At 41.8% G+C, this 21,831-nt stretch overlaps 1 protein-coding gene across 2 annotated transcripts; it reads right to left on the reverse strand.

Annotated features, from left to right (window-relative positions):
- Positions 1 to 1,390: 1,390 nt before the first annotated feature.
- Positions 1,391 to 21,529, reverse strand: NDUFS1 (NADH:ubiquinone oxidoreductase core subunit S1). Of its 2 annotated transcripts, none has more exons than XM_035137799.2 (19): positions 21,320 to 21,529; positions 18,890 to 18,968; positions 17,640 to 17,731; positions 16,859 to 16,966; positions 15,452 to 15,528; positions 15,046 to 15,127; positions 14,824 to 14,954; positions 13,763 to 13,948; positions 12,687 to 12,821; positions 12,096 to 12,210; positions 11,413 to 11,558; positions 10,196 to 10,324; positions 9,297 to 9,426; positions 8,731 to 8,891; positions 7,737 to 7,891; positions 5,124 to 5,299; positions 3,815 to 3,949; positions 3,610 to 3,682; positions 1,391 to 3,416 (listed from the first exon to the last, which is right to left on the reverse strand). In XM_035137799.2, the coding sequence occupies exons 2-19, from the start codon at positions 18,948 to 18,950 to the stop codon at positions 3,325 to 3,327; spliced, it is 2,184 nt and encodes a 727-aa protein (XP_034993690.1). In that variant the 5' UTR covers positions 18,951 to 18,968; positions 21,320 to 21,529; the 3' UTR covers positions 1,391 to 3,324. The 2 variants fall into 2 exon arrangements, with proteins under 2 accessions (XP_034993690.1, XP_034993681.1); XM_035137790.2 differs by having other exon boundaries at positions 21,316 to 21,529.
- Between the last annotated feature and the right edge of the window lie 302 nt (positions 21,530 to 21,831).

Below are 21,831 nucleotides of genomic sequence, written 5' to 3' on the forward strand. Positions count from 1 at the left end.
ATGAATGGTGGCTAACGGATTGAGGTTGAATCCTGACAAGACATAAGTCCTGTGTTGGGGGGACAGGGGGCAGGCAGGCGTGAGGGATTCCCTGGTTCTGAATGGGGTAACTGCCCCTGAAGGAACAGGTGCGCAGCCTCGGGGGTCATTTTGGACTCATGTCGGACAGCTGTCCATGGAGGCACACAATTCTGTGTCCAGGGCATCTGCCTACCGTCTGCTGGTACACTGGCTGAGACCCCTACTTGCCTACGCACTGTCTCGCCAGAGTGGCACATCTGCTGGTTATTTCCTGTTTGGACTACTGCAATGTGCTCTACATGGGGATACCTTTTGAGGGTGACTTGGAAACTACAATTAATCCAGAATGTGGCAGCTAGACTGGTGACTGGGAGCAGCAGCTGGGACCATACAACACAGGTCCTAAAGGATCTACATTGGCTGCCAGTACATTTCCGAGCACAATTCAATGTGTTGGTGCTGACCTTTAAAGCCCTAAATGGCCTCAACCCTGTATACTTGAAGGAGCAACTCCACCCCTTCAGCCCAGACACTGAGATCTAGCTCTGTGAGAAGTGAAGTTACAGGGAACCAGGCAGAGGGCCTTCTGGGTGGTGGCACCCACCCTGTGGAACGCCCTCCCAGCAGATGTCAAGGAGATAAAGAACTGTACGACTTTTAGAAGACATCTGAAGGCAGCCCTGTTTAGGGAAGTTTTTAATGTTTGATGTTTTATCATACATTTATATTTGTTGGAAGCAGCAACCCAGTCAGATGGGCCAGGTACACATATTAAAATTATTGTTATTACTATTAAATAGTCAGCTCTGTGGAACTCAATCAACCTTACTTCTGAGGAGATATGTTTATAGGATGTCACTGTAAAAACTGGGTGGAAATCAATGTTGTGCATACATGTTCTGTCTACACAAGCCTTGCAACTTTCTAGACAGAAATACTCCCCTTTTGTTGTTTGGGAGGTTGTCATTGGGGGGGGGGGTGTCAGTAAGCCCCACTGCACAAGTGGAAAGAATCCCACTCATTGTGCAACTTACGGTTCTTGTCCCAAAGCATTAACTTGACTAGATTATTAGATAAACAGAATCTAAGTCTTCCTGTGCTTATAAGATCTTCTTTTATTGTTGTTTTGCATTCTGATGGATTTGTTTATTCTTATTTTATTGTACAACACGAGAACTGGAAACAAATGGATAAATTAAATGAGAAATGGAGAGGCTTCAATTAGCTGTTGTTCATACTGGTTTGTTATATTCCATTTGTATTCCTAGTTGTTCAGAGCAAGTCAGTCAGTTTCCCACACAGTCTGCAGCCAGACTCACAGCCACTTCGTAGTAAGAGTAACAAAGTGCTTCAGAACATTCTTTTCACCCACTTGTAATATTTGCAATCTAACTAATCAAAATGTTGGACACCTAAATTATGGTGCAACAGAAATTTCTCCTTTTCCTCATATTCCCTCCGGTTTACATTCCTACAAAGCAACATACATTCCCCACAAAAGGAACAGACAGACATGCTTTAATAGGTCTGTAAGCACGATTTTTAAAAAAATATATGGGGGGTGGGTCCTTCCAATACAGTACTTCTGCCATGTGGCCACAAGCAATAGTGCTGGCATTGGGTGAGAGAAAATGGGGCAAAAGCAGCAGGGAGGAAAATTTTACGCTGGCATTTATCCATACTCATATGTAATATATTTCGGCAGTTTATTGGGCTTGTACTAGTAACTGCAAAAATTAAACTGACACATTAGGACCAGTCCAAGAAATAATTAAACCTGTGGGCTGGCACGTTTAATCCTAAATAACATTCAGATTGTCAGCGAGTAGTACATAATTTCATAATATTATGATGTTAATATTTAGCATTCAAACAAATTATTTAAGAGCTTGCTGTTTCTTCCTCTAGTTGTTTCTAGGGATTTTTGAAAAAGTAGTCACCAGAACAGCAACTTTTATAAGAAAGCTACTTTAAACCACAGTTCTTTGGCATGTCAGTTGTTATGCTGGACGGTTGATCAACAAATAGTGCTAAAATTAAGTGTATGTTTTGGTGCAGATAAGAACCACTACCAGCTGGTAGGGTAGTGAGAACTTCTAGTAACAACTACAACTGGAATTCTAGACATTGATTTATGCATCACTATTTCCCACCTAACCCCCCCCCAAAAAAAAATGTTCCCAAGAACATGTGTTAAAATTAGCTGTCAAGTTTTGCTTTTTCTCACGAGGAAACCTATTCAACATAAGGGAATTTCCCTTTAAAAAAGGGGAGAACTTGACAGCTATGCGCAGGACACTTATGGACCCCAGCCTCTCTTATTCAAAACAGTAATTCAAAAATCAGACAGGCTATGGTCTGGCCCACATGTAATGCTAAACCAGAGAGCAGCATTACATAGATGAGTCTACAGATGCCTGTGCAAGCTGAAGTTGGCTAAATCTGACCATTTAAAATAAGTGGCTTTTTGCATTTTAAATAAGTTTCTGCAGTACCCACAGCAGATATTAGAGCTGCCACATTCCCATTGTGTCTTATGAGTAAGCTATTTAATGTGTAAGTCTTATTTTTGCTTAGATGGAACAAGTCTGAACTACTAGGTAAAGGCTACCATGTTAGTTGAAGTATATTAGGATAGAATTAAGATTGTGCTGGACTGTCAAAAGCCATCTCTTGTTCTGCTGGACTTTTTAAATAATACAGCTCTGAGCCATTGTAAAACAAAACTCCTATACTGTATACCTTTTCCTTATTTTCAAAGTTTTAAGACGTACCCAAACAGTAAAGTCTAAATTTCCTTTGAACTGAAATAGGACTGGAAGGGGGGGGGAGTACTTCTAAAGGAATATTTAACCTGTTTGTGACTTAGTTGTACCGTACAAACCCTCCAATGTCACATTAACTAAATATTTCTGCAAAAAAGTAACAAGATGCTTGCTACATTGTTTCACATTGCAAGTGTTAGATTTTACCTCTGTCCAAAGTTTGCCTTCTGTACTTTGAGCGAAGTCTATATTTAACTTACTGGAGAAACACAGTGCAGAGAAACAGTATTACATATGTAAAACTGCTTTAATTTTACATCATGTTTGTACACAATCAGTATACATAATATGTATGTCTAAATACATTTAAGTTGTGCTGAACATAATTAGCAAATGAACACTGGACAGCTGGCTTTAAATAAACTCTCACCGGCATTCATGAAGAAAGTGGAAACCTAAATAGACCACCACAAAATTATTATTTTTGGGAAAAAGTCATAAGAATGCCTGATCCGACACTGGTAACTCTAGGATTTCCTTAGCAGATGGAGGGTTCTTCAACAGCCTTCGCCCCTTCGGTAACGGCTTTAACACATTTAGCCATTGTCTGTGATGCTCTACTAATGGGATCTGCAAAGAAAAACATGTCTATTACCTCTAGAAGTTTTAATACTTACAAGTGTTGATCACTGAACATGGTATCTGCAATTAAAGTATTTTACACAGAAACAAAATTGGCATGCCTCTCAACTGAATAAACAGGAAATATTATGTATCCCTGTATTAAGTAAGACACACTATTAGGATCATGTACTGCTGTTACCTGTCATATAGAAGTCTTTAGCTGTGAGCTGGGGTGGAACAAGAGGATCACCAAGAAGTTTCTGATTAACTGCCTGCATTGAAAAAATAGAATAAGCAATCATCTTTATGAAAATAATTGTTCTCACTTGCCCTGTGGTACATTTTTCAGCAGGACACAAGACACACTTATTTTGCTATAGCTGCATAAATGTGGAACCCCATACCTTTGACAGCTCATTTGCTTGGCTAAAGTAGTTTGCTTCCTCCACATCATCATATCTGACTAAATTAGGAGATACTTCTTCTAATCTGCTCCTCACTTGATCAAGTGTGTCATATGGGAGGGTCATGCCAGCTATCTGAAAGAGAAAAGTGGGAGGAAGAAACTCAGGACTGGGTTCAGATTTGTTCCTTGTTGGAAAACACACTACCTTTGCAATGAACATGCTTAAAAGGGTACATCTTGAAAGGTATAGGATATTCAGAGCAAGACGCCCCCTTGAAATCAATGGACCTCCGTTAGTCACATCCATTAAGTTCAATGAGTCTACCTTGTGTAGGACTAAGATCAGATACAATCCATAATTACAGTCATACAGCGGGTTGCGAACGTGCATGATGCAATTTGGCGCTTCTGTGCATTACATCATTTTGTGTTTCTGCACGAGCGCCGAAACCCAGAAGTAACCTGTTGCGGTACTTCCAGGTTCGGCGCGGTCCATAACCCAAAAACACGCAGCCCGCAGCGTTCACAACCTGAGGCATGACTATTAGGGTAAACAAGGCAACCATTTAGAAAGTAGAATTTCTGATTGGCTCAAGTACAAAAGAAAGCGAAATGGTTGGCAAATTTGTTTATGCCTAGCATCGCATCCAGGTTTGTTAGAATTTGTTCAGTTCCAAACGGTGTATCTTAACTGAGCAAAATCAACAATGTTCCCATCCTTCTCCAGACAGTCAAGCATGCAAATAAGTCAGTCCACGCACACTTTTAGCAGGACTTGCCAGATTCAACCGAAGTCCTAATTCAAAAAAAGATATTTTCACATTAATGGTCTATTTCTAATATTTGCACTTCATAGCAATTCATTTTGGAAAACCGCAGTCCAGTGGAGCTTCCAAATCAATATTGGATGTCCAGGCCAGAGCGCTCATGCCAGTTTGGTTTGTCATGACGTCTGAACAAAGGCATGCTTGTGTTCCTCAAAACCAACCAGAAGCATTAAGCTAAGAGCAAACTTGGTTACTGCTCTTTGGTTGCTTGGGGAGAGAGAGAAAACACAAACCTGGTTTCTGGCATCACAACAAGTCAGACTAACTTGTTTCCCAGCAGCACCAGGAGCAGGGAAGGAATCGATCAAGAACTTCTTAGCAACATATACAGTACCAGCACATTGCTTGTTCATATTCAACCACAGCTTGTTTTAAAATGTGTAGTAACATGACATGAGAACCAAGCCAGTATATAAATGCAGTATGATAATAAAAAAGACTGTTACTGGAAAGCTCCATTTCTACTACACTTAGCAGTACCTCAGAGATTGCTCTAATTATTCTCCAGTCTTCTCTTGCCATGCCAGGTGGTGTTACGGCTACTCTGGTTTGTTGAGCTCTACCTTCAGTGTTCACGTATGTTGCAGCCTTTTCTGTATAAGCTGCTCCTGGAAGAATAACATCAGCCATAGGAGCGCCTACGTCACCATGGTGCCCTGAAACGGAATCCAGTAAAAGTGTCATTAGCAATGGGAAACTTCACAGTGTGACTGTACTGTACTGTATGTTTAAATTACTGTATCTATAAAAGTCTAGATTACGTTTAGTTAGGTGAAAATTGCACTCCAAGAACTTTGCTAATTTCTTGTTTCCGCTGTCTTGGCTTGATTAGTCTCCTTCAGTTCTACTTTTGACTGGCTGAAGTTTGCTTTTTCGGTATTGTGTTTGGATATCCTGTTTTTTTCTCTAGCTACAGCTTTGAAGAAATTGTTATACAAACTGCTCCTATTTTCAAGCGATATGCTTGCTGACATCACCTTACAGAGACAGAATGCCTTTTAATACTTATGTACTTCCAGTATCATCATGTATCCTAACTTTACACCATGCACTGCTAAGTACTCTTATTAATCTTGTACTCTTTTAGCTCCTTCTGTCCTTGGGTTACAAACTGCACACTTCTGATTCAGCTCTGGTTCATGGTTTGTTATGTCTTAACCAGGACATTGTAAAAGCCTATACATACTCCCTCAAGAATTCCATTATCAAAGGTTTATCATTTTACCTGCTGGGATTGTCAGACCATTTCTTCCAGGTTAAGTAGCTCTTCACTAATTTGTTCAAGGTAATTTATATTTTAAGATTTCTTCTAGAAAGGAATCTCTCTCTCTAAATTGTGTATACTCTTTCTTTCCACTACTGACCAATGCAACTATAAAAAATTCTACCAGTTGATTTTGATCAATCAAAGGGTATTGGAATAACATCTATGAGAAGTTTTTTAAAAAAATTACAATAATGTTTAAAAAAAGGCCAGAAATGTTTCTATTAATTATATTACCACCTGAGATAAAAAAGAAATAAGAACTCTATTAATGTACGGATTGATGGCCGTACATTAGCATAGCTGCCAAGTTTTCCCTTTTCTTGCGAGGAAGCCTATTCAGCATAAGGGGAAATCCCTTTAAAAAAGGGATAACTTGGCAGCTATGACATTAGAAGGAAAGAAAAGACAATACAAAATAAAAACCTGTGGAACAAAAGAAGCAAAACATTGTATAATGGGAAGGATGGGAAATACTTAAGTAAAGTTAAAGCAAGAAGAGAAATCTGTTCTCGCTATGGTCTATTCACATTGCGGTTGTTTATTTTTGTGTTTGTTTGTGTTTGTTAAATTGTAATTTTGTAATTTTAAATAATAAAGAATTATTTCAAAAAAAATCTACCAGTTTAAGACAAATTAACTGTGCTAGCTTATAGGATTCATGTAAGGATTCTTTTCTGGTTACACCAAGTTTCTATGTTGCTTAAAATAATTTAGTTCTCCTAATTTAGGAAAAAGGGGTGTGGGTGGCGCTGTGGTCTAAACCACAGAGCCTAGGGCTTGCTGATCAGAAGGTCGTCAGTTCCAATCCCCACGATGCAGTGAGCTCCCGTTGTTTGGTCCCAGCTCCTGCCCACCTAGCAGTACGAAAGCACATCAAAGTGCAAGTAGATAAATAGGTACCGCTCTGGTGGGGAAGGAAACGGCGTTTCCGTGTGCTGCTCTGGTTCGCCAGAAGCGGCTTAAGTCATGCTGGCCACATGACCCGGAAGCTGTCTACGGACAAACGCCAGCTCTCTCGGCCTAGAGTGAGATGAGAGCGCAACCCCAGTCGTCTGCGACTGGACCTAACGGTCAGGGGGATCTTTACCTTTACCTTTAATTTAGGAGTAATCTGGTTCTCAAACACAAGCCACCCACTCATCATAGAAGGCATAGCGCAAACACTGACATTAGGTTTAATTTATTAGAGATAAAGTCCCCTTAAAATACAAATCAGCATTCAACACTTTCCATTTCTTCTACTTCTACTTCACAGCTACTTATGACCTTCAAATCAGGAAACAGAACATAAAATGTACAGCTTTAACATAAAACAAAAATCCCTCTCTTAAACAAGTTTTTGGGAAAGGCAGAGGGCTACGGAAATGATGGTTATTTTCTAAGCACTTATTTGATACCTGGTATAGTGAGCCTGAGACAATTGGTATGTATAAAGGCAAACATTTCAAACAACAGGTGGAAAGATCTGTAATAAGCACAGGTACAACAGGGAGTTAAGTCATTCACCTGAAACATACTTCAGACTCAAACACATGTCCTCATTGCTTTAAGTAGCTTACTCCAATTCTTCATTTCTTAGGGATGGATTCAACTAAATAGTTGGATGAGTGGGAGCCAGCACAAGGAGTCCTGCTAGTGAAAAAGGACTCTCCCCACCACCACCAAATTGGCTTAGGAAGTCAGGAGAACCCTCACAGGAGTGGTGGGGGCAGAGGAGAGGGGGTATCATTCTACCAGGAAAGCAGAAATGTTTGTGATGAGGAAATAATGAAATTAGAGCAACATTAAATTCCTCCCTTAATTTGTGAGCAAATGGTGCTACTTACCCTGATAAATTACAAAGCAATTCTGAGGCAAATCTTGCCGAGTAACACAGCCTGCATCAGCCCCTAAAAGGTACAACACTTTAGGAGGGTTCTTCCGGATCGCATCCACTCCTGGCTTGTAGCCTAGGTCAAGGGCAGCTACTTGGCTTGCAACCCTGTCAAGAAAGAGATTACAATTTCACCCGATTATCTAAAATTCCTCTCTCAAAATCCAAGTAATTTCTAAAATATCCAGGGGTAAAAATCCCAAGTTATTTGATCAGATCATTCTCCGCTCTCCCCCCACCCCCGCCTGTCACCGAAGATCGGCGGGCGCTCCTTGCTGGGCTTGACAAGCCCGGGAAACAGCGCCCGCCGATCTTCGGACCTGTGCTGTGTGACAGGCGGGGGGGGGGGGAAGCGGAGATCGTTCTCCGCTCTCCCCCCACCCCCGCCTGTCACCGAAGATCGGCGGGCGCTCCTTGCTGGGCTTGACAAGCCCGGCAAACAGCGCCCGCCGATCTTCGGACCTGTGCTGTGTGACCGGCAGGGGGGGGGGGTAAAGCGGAGATCGTTCTCCGCTCTCCCCCCACCCCCGCCTGTCACCGAAGATCGGCGGGCGCTGTTTGCTGGGCTTGACAAGCCCGGCAAACAGCGCCCGCGTGCACTTTATTAAAAAATAAGACATCCCTTGAAAATAAGCCATGTTGTGTGTTTTTTTTGAGGAAAAAATTAATATAAGACATGTCTTATAATATGAGAAACACGGTATTTGGCTCTGAATGCATGTGAGCATGTCCTACTAATCCCATTACTGGACAATACCCCCTTTATAGATTAAGTTGACAAAATGCTTGGTTCTACAAACAAGCAACCATTCTGAGACACTTGTTTCCCAGCAAATCTCTATCTTACACTTGAGCCAGATGAATGAAGCCAACAGCTTTGCCCTAGGAAGCCTTTAAACCTCACCATACAAGACAATAAAAAAGGGACGAAGACATGTTGAGCAAACCTATGAAGAATGTTCATGACTTTCCAGTTGGGATCAGCTCCACTTTTTGTACTTGCATTTTGTGCAATGGTGGAAATGGCTGAATGAATGGCTGCCCCATCACCACGCTGAAGTGCTGCACTGCCAACCACGACCATTGGCTTCTTAGCCTGGTTCAGAACCTGTGCGGAAGTTGCAAGAGAGCAGCATGTTAACCTCAGAGCTAACATCCTGGATGAAAAGGCCAACAACAGCTTTTAAAAACAAATTTGTGGCATCATTTGCAAATGCGCTGTTAGTAGGTGGTTCCCCTATCTGGATGAGGGAGGTGGAATCTGCTCTAGTTGGGGGTCATGCGCCCCATAGAGGTGTCCAAGCTTGGGGGTGCTCCCGAGTCCTTCACTTCCATTGAAGGAACAGGTGACCTTTACGGTGTGGAGTGCCTTCTACCAGGCTGTTCTCAAAAGCATACTAAATATGAACCCATACATGAGTACTAAATATCACCATTTTACAGAATTTAATACCTTGCTAAAATCCTTGATTATAATCTACCACTCCAAAGCACTGCATTTTTTTAAAGGTACCTTGCTGAATGGGTGTTTTTCTGAAGCAATGTCCAGGAGTATCTGTGGGGAATCTCCCAGGTGATCATATGTGTAAGTCAAGTCAACTTGGCTGCCCACAAGAGCCACTTTAAGTTCATTGTGTAGCCAGCTGAAAATGGAGCACGAAAAATGCTATTAAGGTTTTATAATGTGCAGAGAAATCAGTGCATGATCATTTTATTTTTGCGCAATATATTCTTGCAAAGGTTCTTTGTATAGAAGCTGCTGAAACTAACAGATGCGCTGCACCCAAAGACAGGTAACAGCAGTGGCTTTTTTTCAGGGGGTTCTCAAGGGTATGCAGTACTGGCATCTCTTATTGTTGTTGTTGTTAAAAAGTGTGGCCCTTACTGTAACAACTTCATGGTGAGTACCAGTACCTATTTTTTTTAAAGAAAAATGCACTGAGTATGAGCCCTAATAAAACAGATGCAACACCTTAAATGTATTCATTGACATTCTCCTCTCCTGATGCCTTCAATCAGAGAATGTTGTGCTATTTCCCAGCTTTTCAGGGACAGCTTGCTAGGCAGCATGAAGACAACTAGCAAGGAGATTGTATGAACTGCTTAGAATGTATTGAAGATCTATGATATTATGAAATGCAGTTTTGGAGCCCTTGCATTTTTTTATTCTGAAAGTACTCCTTTTTCTTAGTACAATAACCACAACAGGCACAGTCGATTAATGTGTATGCTGCATTAACACAATGCACAGCAAGTGATATAACTACAACCATCAAGCCATTAAGTCCAAATTAAATAGTTCCCGGTTTATGTTCATACGTAGCAGGGCCCAGTATTCCACTTTCAAAATGCAGTTTCTCATTAGCATGGAGAAAGTCATTTAACATCTACTACTTTCATGAAGCTACAAACCTCTTTCGGATTCTGGCGTTGAAGAGAGGTGCCTCAAAGCGTGGATTGGTACCAACCAGGAGCAAGACATCTGCCTCTTCCACTCCTGCAATCTTGGTATTAAGCAAGTAATTAGATCGCAGGTCTGTTCTGTAACAGAATACACACAAAAAGGGGAAAATATGACGGGCATTCCAATGGGAAGGACTGAAATATCTCTGTTAAGAATACTTTTATTTCATAAAAATACTGGATCTCAAAATAATAAATCCAAATCCTGGTCCTGGATTCCACTATGCATTAAAATACAGTGGTACCTCTGGTTAAGAACTTAATTCGTTCTGGAGGTCCATTCTTAACCTGAAACGCCTTAACCTGAGGTACCACTTTAGCTAATGGGGCCTGCCGCGCTGCCACCGCACAATTTCTGTTCTCATCCTAAAGCAAAGTTCTTAACCCGAGGTACTATTTCTGGGTTAGTAGAGTCTGTAACCTGAAGCATCTGTAACCTGAAACGTCTGTAACCCAAAGTACCACTGTAAACTAATAGGGTGATATGGGCATTTTCACTTTCTTCTATGAAAATGGCTCTGTGCTTACTTTATACCTGCAGTCAATGCTTTTCCTAACAAGATGGAAAACTAAGAAGTTATACAATACTGTGTGGAGAACAGTCTAGAGGCACATCAATGAAAAGCACTGTTATGATACTATACCTGCCTCTACTAAAACTTATGTGGTCCTCTTAACATATACAGTTCTGATATGTCAAAATTGACAACTCACAAGCTGATCTGAAGGCTGATCTGACATCTGAAGGCAGCCCTGTTTATGGAGGTTTTTAATGTTTGATGTTTTCTTGTGCTTTTAATTCTGTTGGGAGCCACCCAGAGTGGCTGGGGAAACCCCGCCAGATGGGTAGAGTATAAATAATAAATTTATTTTTTATTATTATCCTAGGATATGCTTTTCAGGGCCAGCCCTACCATTAAGCAGAATGAGGCACTCACCTTAGACGGCAAAGGCTGGGCATTGGCAGCAAGGAGGACAGCCCAGCCAGTACCCCCTAAGCTAGCCTTCTGCCCTCAATTGATGTCTTCTACCCTTTATTGATGTCAAATAAAGATTCAACTGCCTGTCCAATCAGCGTCTGAACATGTCAGGCTCTCTCTTGTCCTAGTCTCAAGCAGAATATGACTTTTAGTCCAGTAGTAGTACAGCTGTTAGCATTAACTTACCCAGCTCCTGCAGTAGGGAAGACCTCTTCAGTACACAAGTTGTCAGAGTTTACTCTATTCAGCAAGTCTTTAAGAGATACAAGTGCTTCCGCATCCACAAGTCCCCCTGCAATTGCAGCTATATCATTACCTTGGCTCCCCTGAAGCTGCAAATGAGGAAACAGAAGATGGCATGAGATATTATATTTAAATTTCAGCAGAAAATTTGGTATGTTTTGTAAAAAAAAACAATAGTGGAAAAGCTTTCATCTTCAACAACTAGAAAAATAGAGGAGCACAGTAAGCCAATTCCCCCCCCCAAAAAAAAAAATGCAGCTGGGACGCATTGCTTATTCTTTAAAAATATCCACAGGATTGCAGAGGCGGAAGCAAAACTATCCTGAAATGTAGAAGATGGCATTCAAGATATAAAATGGCCCTTCAGAGTCCACAATGCAAAACAAGTTCCTGAGCTACACCTTAAAATTACAAGATGTGTAATGCAATTAACCCCTGAATTCTAAGTGAAGAAAGCATCACTTAAGTTCAAATTTCACTCCCCCAAATTATAAGAACACGATAGTTAATGATTGCAGTGTAGTCAATAGTAGTGATTTCATTAGGTTCAGTACTGCTGTGAAAGTAGTCGGTCAAGCACCTTAGCTATGGTCAAGAGTACACTGTAAGAAACATTATTTTCTTACCACTCCTGCCACACGGCTCAAGGCGTCTTCCCAAGACACATAAGTGAACCGCCCTTCTTCATTCTTTATCATTGGCTCAACAAGACGCTGACGTTTCAAACCATCATAAGCAAATCTGGAGTGAAGATCAAGATAATGATGAAGCAACTGCTGAAGGAACAACCCAGCTATCAGCAGCTACTTCATTAACTGATTCCTATCAGCATTCCACCTTTTCAGAAAGTTTGAATTACTTTGTCATTTTCTATGGCACGCATAATTAAGCAGAAATGGCCAAAGAAAGTTTTAAAAATCTACATTTTAAAATTAGAAAACTACAAACACATTAGGCATAATCCTACTGAAGAATATGCACAGCTAAGCCATAAAAATTTCCAGAGGAGATAGCAGTGAATATATTTCTCAATAATGCAGTACAAGCAGTGAATTTTTTTGTGCTGCAACAGAAGATGATCAACATCCATTTGCAAGTAATTCTTGAACTGTTCCTAAATCTTCAAGCATGGAATGAAGAAAATGTTGTAACTGTATATTTTTGTACTAAAATTCTCTTCTGAGAATGTCATGTTTTACGTACATGATATAGCATACCTTGTTTTATCGGATATCCATTCCTCATTGATATCTTCATGTAGTCTTGGCAAAATCCTCATCACTTCTCCTGTTCGAGTGCTAACCACAATGTTACTCCCTACTGCATCAAGAACATCAATGGATTCTGTCTTCCTAAGGGAAAAGAACAGTCCTTCAATTGCAAAACTTCAGGATGCTGTTATCTGGAAAACACATCTCACACTAAACATTCCCAAATGCTCCCAAGTTTCTAACAACTCTAATCATGGACGACAAGTATGACTAACCTCCCATAATATATTGCAAATCAGAAGTCAGCAACTACCATCACTTAATATAAATTCAGCCTGTAAAAGGACTACTGCCTATCTCATTACTGCCATTCTTTCCTCACCCTTCCCTTCTCAGTTCTGCATCCTGAGCAGCCCATGCCAGCAGCAGCAGCAATTTTTTATACTCCACCCATCTGACTGGGTTGTCCCAGTCACTCTGGGCGGCTTCCAACATCATGTACAGAAACAACACAACAGAACATCAGGCATTAAGTGTCATGATACAGGGCTGCCTTCAGACATCTACAAAAGGTCGTATAATTATTTATCTCTTTGACATCTGATGGGAGGATGTTCCACAGGGCAAGCAGGCATGACCCACTGCCTGGTTCCCTGTGGCAAGCAATTTTGCTTCAAAAATGGCTGAACTGGAGCAACAGAACACTGTTGCTGGTGCCACCATCTGACATGAAGCAGAAGCTACATGGTTCTGAAAGGGACCAGAATTTTCCAAAATTGGTAGAAATGATTATTATGGGCAAGTTATCCCAGGTCAACAGATGTTACTGTAGAACACACCACCATTGAATGTGCTCTATGGACACATTCCTGAACCATGATAAATTTTATGTATATTAGCTTTTGTATTATTAGGATTCTTATGACCTTCAAAAGGTTCAAGGTTACAAATACAGTCCAAAAGCCATGGGGAAAAACTACGTTCCCATATCTGAATTAATCTGAATAGTTGGCACATAACATATAGCACAATAAAAGAATTATATTTAAAGTGACACTTCGAGTGTCAGTAACAACACATGCCTTGTCTCCCAGGGTCGAGATGTAAAAGCATACGGCTTGGAGGTAAGGGCACCTACTGGGCAGATATCAATCACATTGCCGGATAACTCTGACATGAACATTTTCTCAATGTAAGTGCCAACTTGCATCTCATTTCCTCTTCCCGTGGTTCCTAGATCATCAACTCCTGCAATCTCACTTGCAAACCTGACAAACAAAAGCAAAAACAAAACACAGCAATACATGAAATGTCAGTTTGTCTTTGCAAGAAAAAAAATTATTTTAAAGAAACAAAAAGGATTTATAACTGAGCACTTCTGAACTAGCAATAGTTCAGGTGAATGAAAAGCATTTATAACCTCACATGTACAAGTAATTTTCTACAGCCCTAGTCCCTGTGAAACATTTATTATAATGCAAGAACCACCCACACCTATCTGACCTGCCTCAACTCACAGGTTCAGGGAAAGTAAAACTTAAAAGAAACTATGAAGTCTACTAAGTTTCCGTTAAATGTAAGTCACTGTACCACATTAAAATCTCTCTACATTAATTTATCTTAGCCTTGTGGTGCTTCCAGAAACAGTTCAGGCATTTTGTTGCAAAACTCCTGTTCCCCCCTAACCACCCAATGAAGACTGAGCATGCTAAGTGGGCATCATATGGTAACTGACTACTGGGAGATAAAACAGAACACGGTGAGGGTGGGGTAGAGAAGAGGGAATGAAGTGTCTGGCATCCAAACAGGAATCCATAGCGCTACACTTTGCTACAGCGGCCAGGTATCCTATTTATAAGCACAAGTGACCTGACACAAAGCTAAAATAACAGATTTTCACATGAGTGCATTTTTATTCCAGATCCTTGTTTGTGCCCACCTGATTTTACATTATGCAATAGCCATCTGCTCATGTGAAAAATGTGTAAACTCTGGTGCTTCCAGAGAGAATCCAGTAGCAAAATAGAACTACAGAATGAGCTTTCATAAGCAACTGAACGCAAGGAACAGGCTGATTAATGTCCCTAGTAACAAGATAACTATACATACACGCTGCTGGTGTACAAATCAGGGTAGCAGTTACCTAATGCATCGAGTACATTGTATGCACCGGGTCATGATAGTTTTCACTAGTGGGCCGATGTTCTTGTCTTCCACTGCACGTTTGCCTTCTAGGAATCTGCTCCTATCACTGCCAAACATCATAGACTGGTCCTAAAGACAAATAAACCCAAATAAATGAACATACATGTCTGAGAAGCAAAGTTTTACCCCAATGCCATTTTAAAAATCCAAGACGTTATACCTGAAGGTCACATTCCCCTCCCTGATCACAGATGGGGCAGTCCAGTGGATGGTTTGCCAACAAGAACTCCATTACGCCTTCTCTGTTGGAGGTCAGTAAAAAAGAAACCACTATATTTATTTAGCATTTAATGTATGCTAAAAACACTTTATAGACCAGTAATACATGAATTCATTTTTTTTAATACAGCATACTATTAATAATGTTATGTCCTCCTTTGAAAGTGTGTTCAAGCATTAACATTTCTGTTAAAAATGAGTCTTAAAAAAACAAAACATGCCCAGCTTACTGTTGTAATGTTGAAGACTAAAGATGCACCCTGCTGCACTTACTTGGGAATAAGTCACATTGATCTCAGTTCTGAGTAGCATACATTGCAATTTGCACGCAATTAGGTGGAGCTTACCTTGCTTTCCTAGACTTCTCAGAATTTGTCAGAATGTTCCATCCCTTCATTACTGGCATTGCACAAGCAGCTACTGGCTACAAATGCATAAGAAAGCTACATCAATAACAAATTTGTATACATGGATGCTCACATAGTGGCAGGGCATTGTCAATTAAATGCCTCAACTGTTTGCCTTAGTTTCATAATAAACTTATTGATAAATATCAACACCAAAACAAAAATAAGGAAGCAACACTCACACAATACATAAATTAATGTAGTCACGGCCAGCAGCTTAGAGGGCTTTAAAATCTGGCCCAATTCATGGACAGGATTTAACAGAAGCTAACAGCCATTATGATTCCATGGAACCTTGATTTTAAGATGCAATTTACTACTGAATAACAGTTATGGGGGAAGGTTGAGGGTAACAGCATGAGATGACAATTGCCTTATCATGGAATCATGGAATTGCAGCATTGGAAGGGGCCACAAGGGCCATCTAGTTCAGCCCCCTGCAATGCAATAATCTTTTGCCCAATGTGGGGCTCAAACCAATGACTTTGACATTGTCTCATGCTCTACTGACAGAGCTACCTTTCTTTCCCCTCTTCTGGTTTTCCCCATAAACATTTGACTGACTTTTGCGGTAAAAGAGCTATCCCTTCCTCCATGGCCTGGACATGCAAACACTGCAAGCATTTATGAACATATACCATAGAAATATTTAATGTTTTTCCCAATCACACAGACTGAAGGCACAAGGAAAGGCTTTCAAGAGACAGTCAAGTAAAGAACATATTAACCTAAAATGTTCTAGTCCAGCTGCTTGCCTGAATTTTTTCAGCACTAAGTGGCTAGAGATTAAATTCTCAGGCACCAGACATGACACACAAGGTAGACAGAGCTGCAAGCCTAAAGGGTTCTCAAGCTCTGGAAAAATGGCACAAGTCACAGTATAGGAATTACATTGTTTGGTGGGCTGAATTGCAGCATGTTGCCACCCTGCTGTGGCTAAAAGCACACATGCGCATGCCAGCACTATATGCTACTGAATGCCCTAACTGCCAACAGCTTAACCCCCGTTTCCTCAATGGAAACCAAAAGCTGATGCTCTGCTATCATCAATGTGTTTGATAGCATGTCTACAAACATGAAAATAAATGTGTGTAAAAAGATAAAGAACCCCTGGACAGTTAAGTCCAGTCAAATTTGACTATGGGGTGTGGTGCGCACGCACACAATGCCATCCAGCTTTATGTAGGTGAACACAACATTCACAATAATGTCAAAAAGCAACTGCTAGCAGTGGATATATTGCAACTTATAATTTATGTGCCAGCAAAGTAGTCATTAGCTGTTCTGTTAAGCGCTTTACACTTGTCATTAACTGTCCTGTTAATGAAAGATAAAAGTATTAGCAACCTTGGGAGCTTTCTCTATCTCCACGAGACACATCCTACAATTTCCAGCCACTGACAATCTGTCATGATAGCAAAATCGAGGGATCTGCATTCCAACTTTTTCACAGGCCTACAAAAAAGACAAAACGAAAAAGAAAAAGTGTCAATGTACATGTTAGGAACTTTTTAGCATGTTCCATACAAATGTGACTCAGGCTGCAAGTCTATAAGCATTCATCTAGGAGAAAGTCCCATTGAACTCATCATTAATTATCATTATTATTCCCCTTCCCTTAACCTTAAGGTCCAAAGGCAGGTTACAATTAAAACACAACAGGTCTTACTTCCAAGTAGATATGTTAGGAAAGCACTGTCAGCCTCTCATTTATAAAGAAAACCTATTATTTTTATCCAAGTACATTGGTACCTCTGTTTTCGAAACGTACTCCGTTCTGGAAGACCGTTCGAGTTCTTAAACGTTTGAAAACCGAAAACTCCATACGGAAGCCTCAATATGGAAAACTCCATACGGAAGCCACGTGGTATGTTCGACTTCCGAGGCGTTCGAAAACCGAAAAATTTTGTCAACAGAGATGTTCGAAAAATGAGGTACCACTGTACTTATTTTTCTTTGCAGTTGGTTTGCAATGCTTTAAGGGAATGGAGCCATAAGAAACAAGGTCCAATGTGCTTTTAAGAGATATTACAGCAGGTATTGTAGGGGATGCAAATAAATCAAGACCAAAAAATACAGTATATATAAATGTGAACAGAAAGTGACAGTGTATCTAAATTTATTCTACCTGAAGTACTGTGGTTCCTGGAGGTACCAATACAGAATTCCCATCAACAAAAACCTCTATCAGGTTGCTGGCTGCTGTAGCTGTTGCACGCACTGAAAGACAAAAGAATAAGATATGGAAAATGTGATTATTTATTGCTCAGAAGTCAGATTAAGTATTTTGGATTCATTTACTAGTAACTTACTGAAAGGATAAACAGGGTGCACAAGCTCATACAGGGGAATCCCCGCTTACACAAGGGGTTCTGTTGTTGGCTTCCACACGTTAGCAGAACACGCGCAAGTCCCATTCCTCTCCTCCTGCCCTGCCCCCCTTCGGCGCCAAAAACAGCGCATGTCAGCGGTCACACGCATGCTGATCATGTGCGAGTTGAGAGGAGCCTGTCCTGCCCCAAACCCGAAGAATAATATGAATTTAAGTTGTCAGTCATCTAGGTGCTGGAATATAATATTTTATTAATTTTAACCTATCAAACTGACCTTACAAAAATAGAGGGGAAAAAATTAAATCCCTAGGATGGTAGTATCTGCACAGTGTGTTTTATACCATGGATTGTTCAGACCATAATTTACCATTACAAGAATAAGCCATAGCAAGTCCTAGGTTTCTGCGCTTTCCCTTTTAGGATTATCTGGAGCTTGCCATATAATCTCAACCTAGATAAACTAGATTAATTTTAATGGTTAGTTGTAATATGCCAATATCAATTCATACTTTTTTAAGCCTGCTTTTCTGAACCAACCATTGTTAACATTAGTCACAGTTTAGGGTCATACTGATATGCTAAATTGCAGTCAATCCAAAACAAACTTCTGATTCCTTCCTTGCCAGGGAGAAGTGGGGGGTGTATTACATTCATACACAGCAAGAAGATGCTTCTAAGCATTAAAATGAAGTATTTTCTCTAAAAGGAGGTGTGTTTAAAAACATGACATACTTTTTAAATTTTCAGTAATTTTTTTAAAAAAGGATTCCTGTCGGTGTGTTATTAATATGACAATTCATTATAGCCTTTGCTTCTCCTCTAAATCACTTAGATAGAAATCTTTAAAAAACCGAAAAAGCCTGCAAGTGTATATGAACTTCATTAAGACTTCAAAAAAGCCTTACAAATTAAACAGAATGGTTTCTCCTCCACCAAAATGGAATTTGTCTTCTGAATTATCTGTGAATTACCGAGACTATAATGAAAATTACAACAAAACTGGAAAGAGTTACTATATATATGACTGGATATAAAGGCAACTTACCACATCCTTTAGTATGAGTGACACCAGCTAAGGCCTTGTGGACAGCAGGGAGTCGCAACATGGTGCTGGCAATAAGGTGCTGGCGATAAGACATTAAAATTAAAGTTTAAAATGAGGTTGAAACAAGACCTTGTTAAATATAAAATAAGAACTGAAAAATAATTTAAATATATAACCCAATATTTCTGACACCCAAGCATATGAACACTTGCAGATATGAAATAAAAAAATTTCTTCCAGTAGTACCTTAGAGACCAACTAAGTTGTCATTGGTATCAGCTTTCGTGTGCATGCACACTTCTTCAGATACACTAAAACAGAAGTCACCAGATCCCCACATATAGTGAGAGGGTGGTCACACATGCAAGAATCACACGAATCCCATTCAGGTGTTCACTCCCATGTTACTGTCACATTCCTACTGCCCTCCAGGAAGGTCTGAAGCAGGGAACATGCTCTGTACCTGAAGGCTCCCCAGCCTTCAGCCTCTGGGCCTCAGGTTCCCCACCCTGGCTTACAGCTTTTACGAAATTTAAAAAACCTAAAGTAGAAAACGTGAAAGGTAAGCAGAGTACGTACAGTAAACGTTTATATACTGTGTGTAGATTGTCACTGCACCTATTGAAGAGACTTCTTCACAACTCTTAAAAGTGCAGGAGCTCCTTTGCACTCAGTCCCTAAATCTCACACTAACACAAAGAAGGGTCAGAAGATGCTAGAATTACTGTGGACACTCCCCTGGGGCAGAATATGGTGACAATTACTCCAGAGTAAATGGCAAAAATCCTAAGGAGGTAGATATTGAGTCTCAAACAGTCCCATAAGCATTGCCACTAAATCTGTATCATAAAAAGGGGAGGTAGCTTGTAGCTGTGGTGTCTATACATGTAGCACTGCTGGCAGGTGATGCCCTGCAATGCTCTTATACTGTCTTCATAAGGGGAAACGGGCATCTATGGAAGAAAGCAAATAAATGCTAGCCATACAATAAATATAGCAACACTGAGCAGCCAAATGGAAAAGCAAAAGCAAGCAAGTAGGGCTAGGATCACATTGTGAACCTGCTGCTGTTCTTGGAAACAGGTGGGCTTGGTGGGCCTCTTCATAGAAATTTAGAACAGGAAGGGATCCCAAGGTCATGCAGTCCGTGCCCTTGCAATGCAGGAATCTCAGCTAAAACTTGAAGCCATTGGTTTGGGTCCTACCCTCTGCAGAAGCAGAAAACAAGCTTACTCCTTCCTTCATGTGACAGCCCTTCAGATAAGATGGCTATTGTATCTCCTCTGTCACCTCTTTCCCAAGTTAAACAGACCCAACCAACTCTTTCAACTGTTCCCTCACAAGGCTTGGTTTCCAGACCCTCAATCATCACCATGAGCAGCCCTACTCTGCACACATTCCAGTTTGACTAAATTCTTCGTAAACTGTGGTGCCCAGAACTGGACACAGTACTCCTGGTCTGGTGTGACCAAGGGAGAAAAGAGCAATGCTATGGCTTCCCCTGATCGCAACACTCTGCTTATGCAGATGCAGCCTAGAACAGCATGCCTTTACTGTATTTTTGCTGCTGCATCACACTGTTGACTCAAGAGACTTTTCAGATGTATTACCGGCAAGTCACCTGCCCCCCCCCCATTCTTATATTGGTGCATCTGGTTATTCCTTCCTCAGTGCAGAACATTTTGTTAGTTCGGGCCCAGTTCTCCAATCTGCAAAAGTCGCATTGAACCCTCCTCTGTGCCATATTAGCCACTGTTTGGAGTCATCTGGCCTTTCTTATACTTTTTCCCGTGTTATGTATGGCGATAGGTTGGAAAGTTTAATGGGTGGGATAGGATGTGTGGGAGAATAGTGGAATTGTAGAGTTGGATCCCCAGGCCAACCTTGCCACTGCAAAATAACCATCCTGGCCCCACGCCATCCCTGGGTGGGCTCGAACCACCCTCCTGCCTGGTTAAGCAGCCAGGCCATAGCTGCCAAGTTTTCCCTTTTCTCGCGAGGAAGCCTATTAAGCATAATGGAATTTCCCTTTAAAAAAGGGAGAACTTGGCAGCTATGAGCCAGGCGCCTTCACCCGCTGCGCCACCTGGACAGTGTGCCCTAGAAAGCAGCATTCGCTTATTTCTGCCGCTGCATCGCGATGCCCAGCTCCTGATGACGGCCACGGCGGTGGGGGGGGCACCTCCCTCTCCGCACCCTCTGCCAGCTCACGAAAGGTGACTTTGGGGCGCCCCTGAGGGCGACGGGACACCTGCCTGCTGTTTCCCGAGGCCCGGCTCGTCTCCAGTGTACAGTAGTGGGAAACCCGGCGTGGGGAGGAGAGGGGCCGTCTTTCATTACCACACGAAGGAAGCCGGGAAGGGGCGCAGGCAGCCCGACGACCCCGCTCAAGGGCGCCGCAGAAGGCGAAGCGGACAGCGGCCTACCTACGCGTCTCCCTTCGGCCCGGAGCACGGAAACGGGACGGAAAGCACCGCGGAGGCCCTTTTGCCCGCTGCGCCCCGACCTTCCTCCTTGGCCCGGCGTGGGGGGCGGGCGCGAACCCGGTCCGGCCTTAGCGACCCAGGACGCCTCCTCCGCCGCTGCCGGTGCCGCCGCCGCCTCCTCAAAAGCGCTCTCCTCAGCGATCAAGATGGCCGCGCGCCCTCGGCGATTTCCGCGACGCGCTCGGCAACATTCGGAAAGGACGCTGCCGACAGCGGCCTGCACGCAAGTTCCGCCGTCAATTGAAAACAAACGAGGCGAACCAACCGTTGTTTTCCCTCCTTGATTGACGTGTGCGATGATCCACCTCCTCACATCGTAACATCCGGCTTTTAAAACCTGCGGAGGGGCGGGGCCGGTCCGTTAGAAACAAACGGGGAGAAGCACCGCCCCTTCCTTGATTGACGTGAGAGCTCTCCCCCCCCCCTCCTTCCGTCATAAATCTGTAACCCTCCGGC

Source organism: Zootoca vivipara, chromosome 1, assembly GCF_963506605.1.
Source record: "Zootoca vivipara chromosome 1, rZooViv1.1, whole genome shotgun sequence".
NCBI lineage: Eukaryota > Metazoa > Chordata > Lepidosauria > Squamata > Lacertidae > Zootoca > Zootoca vivipara.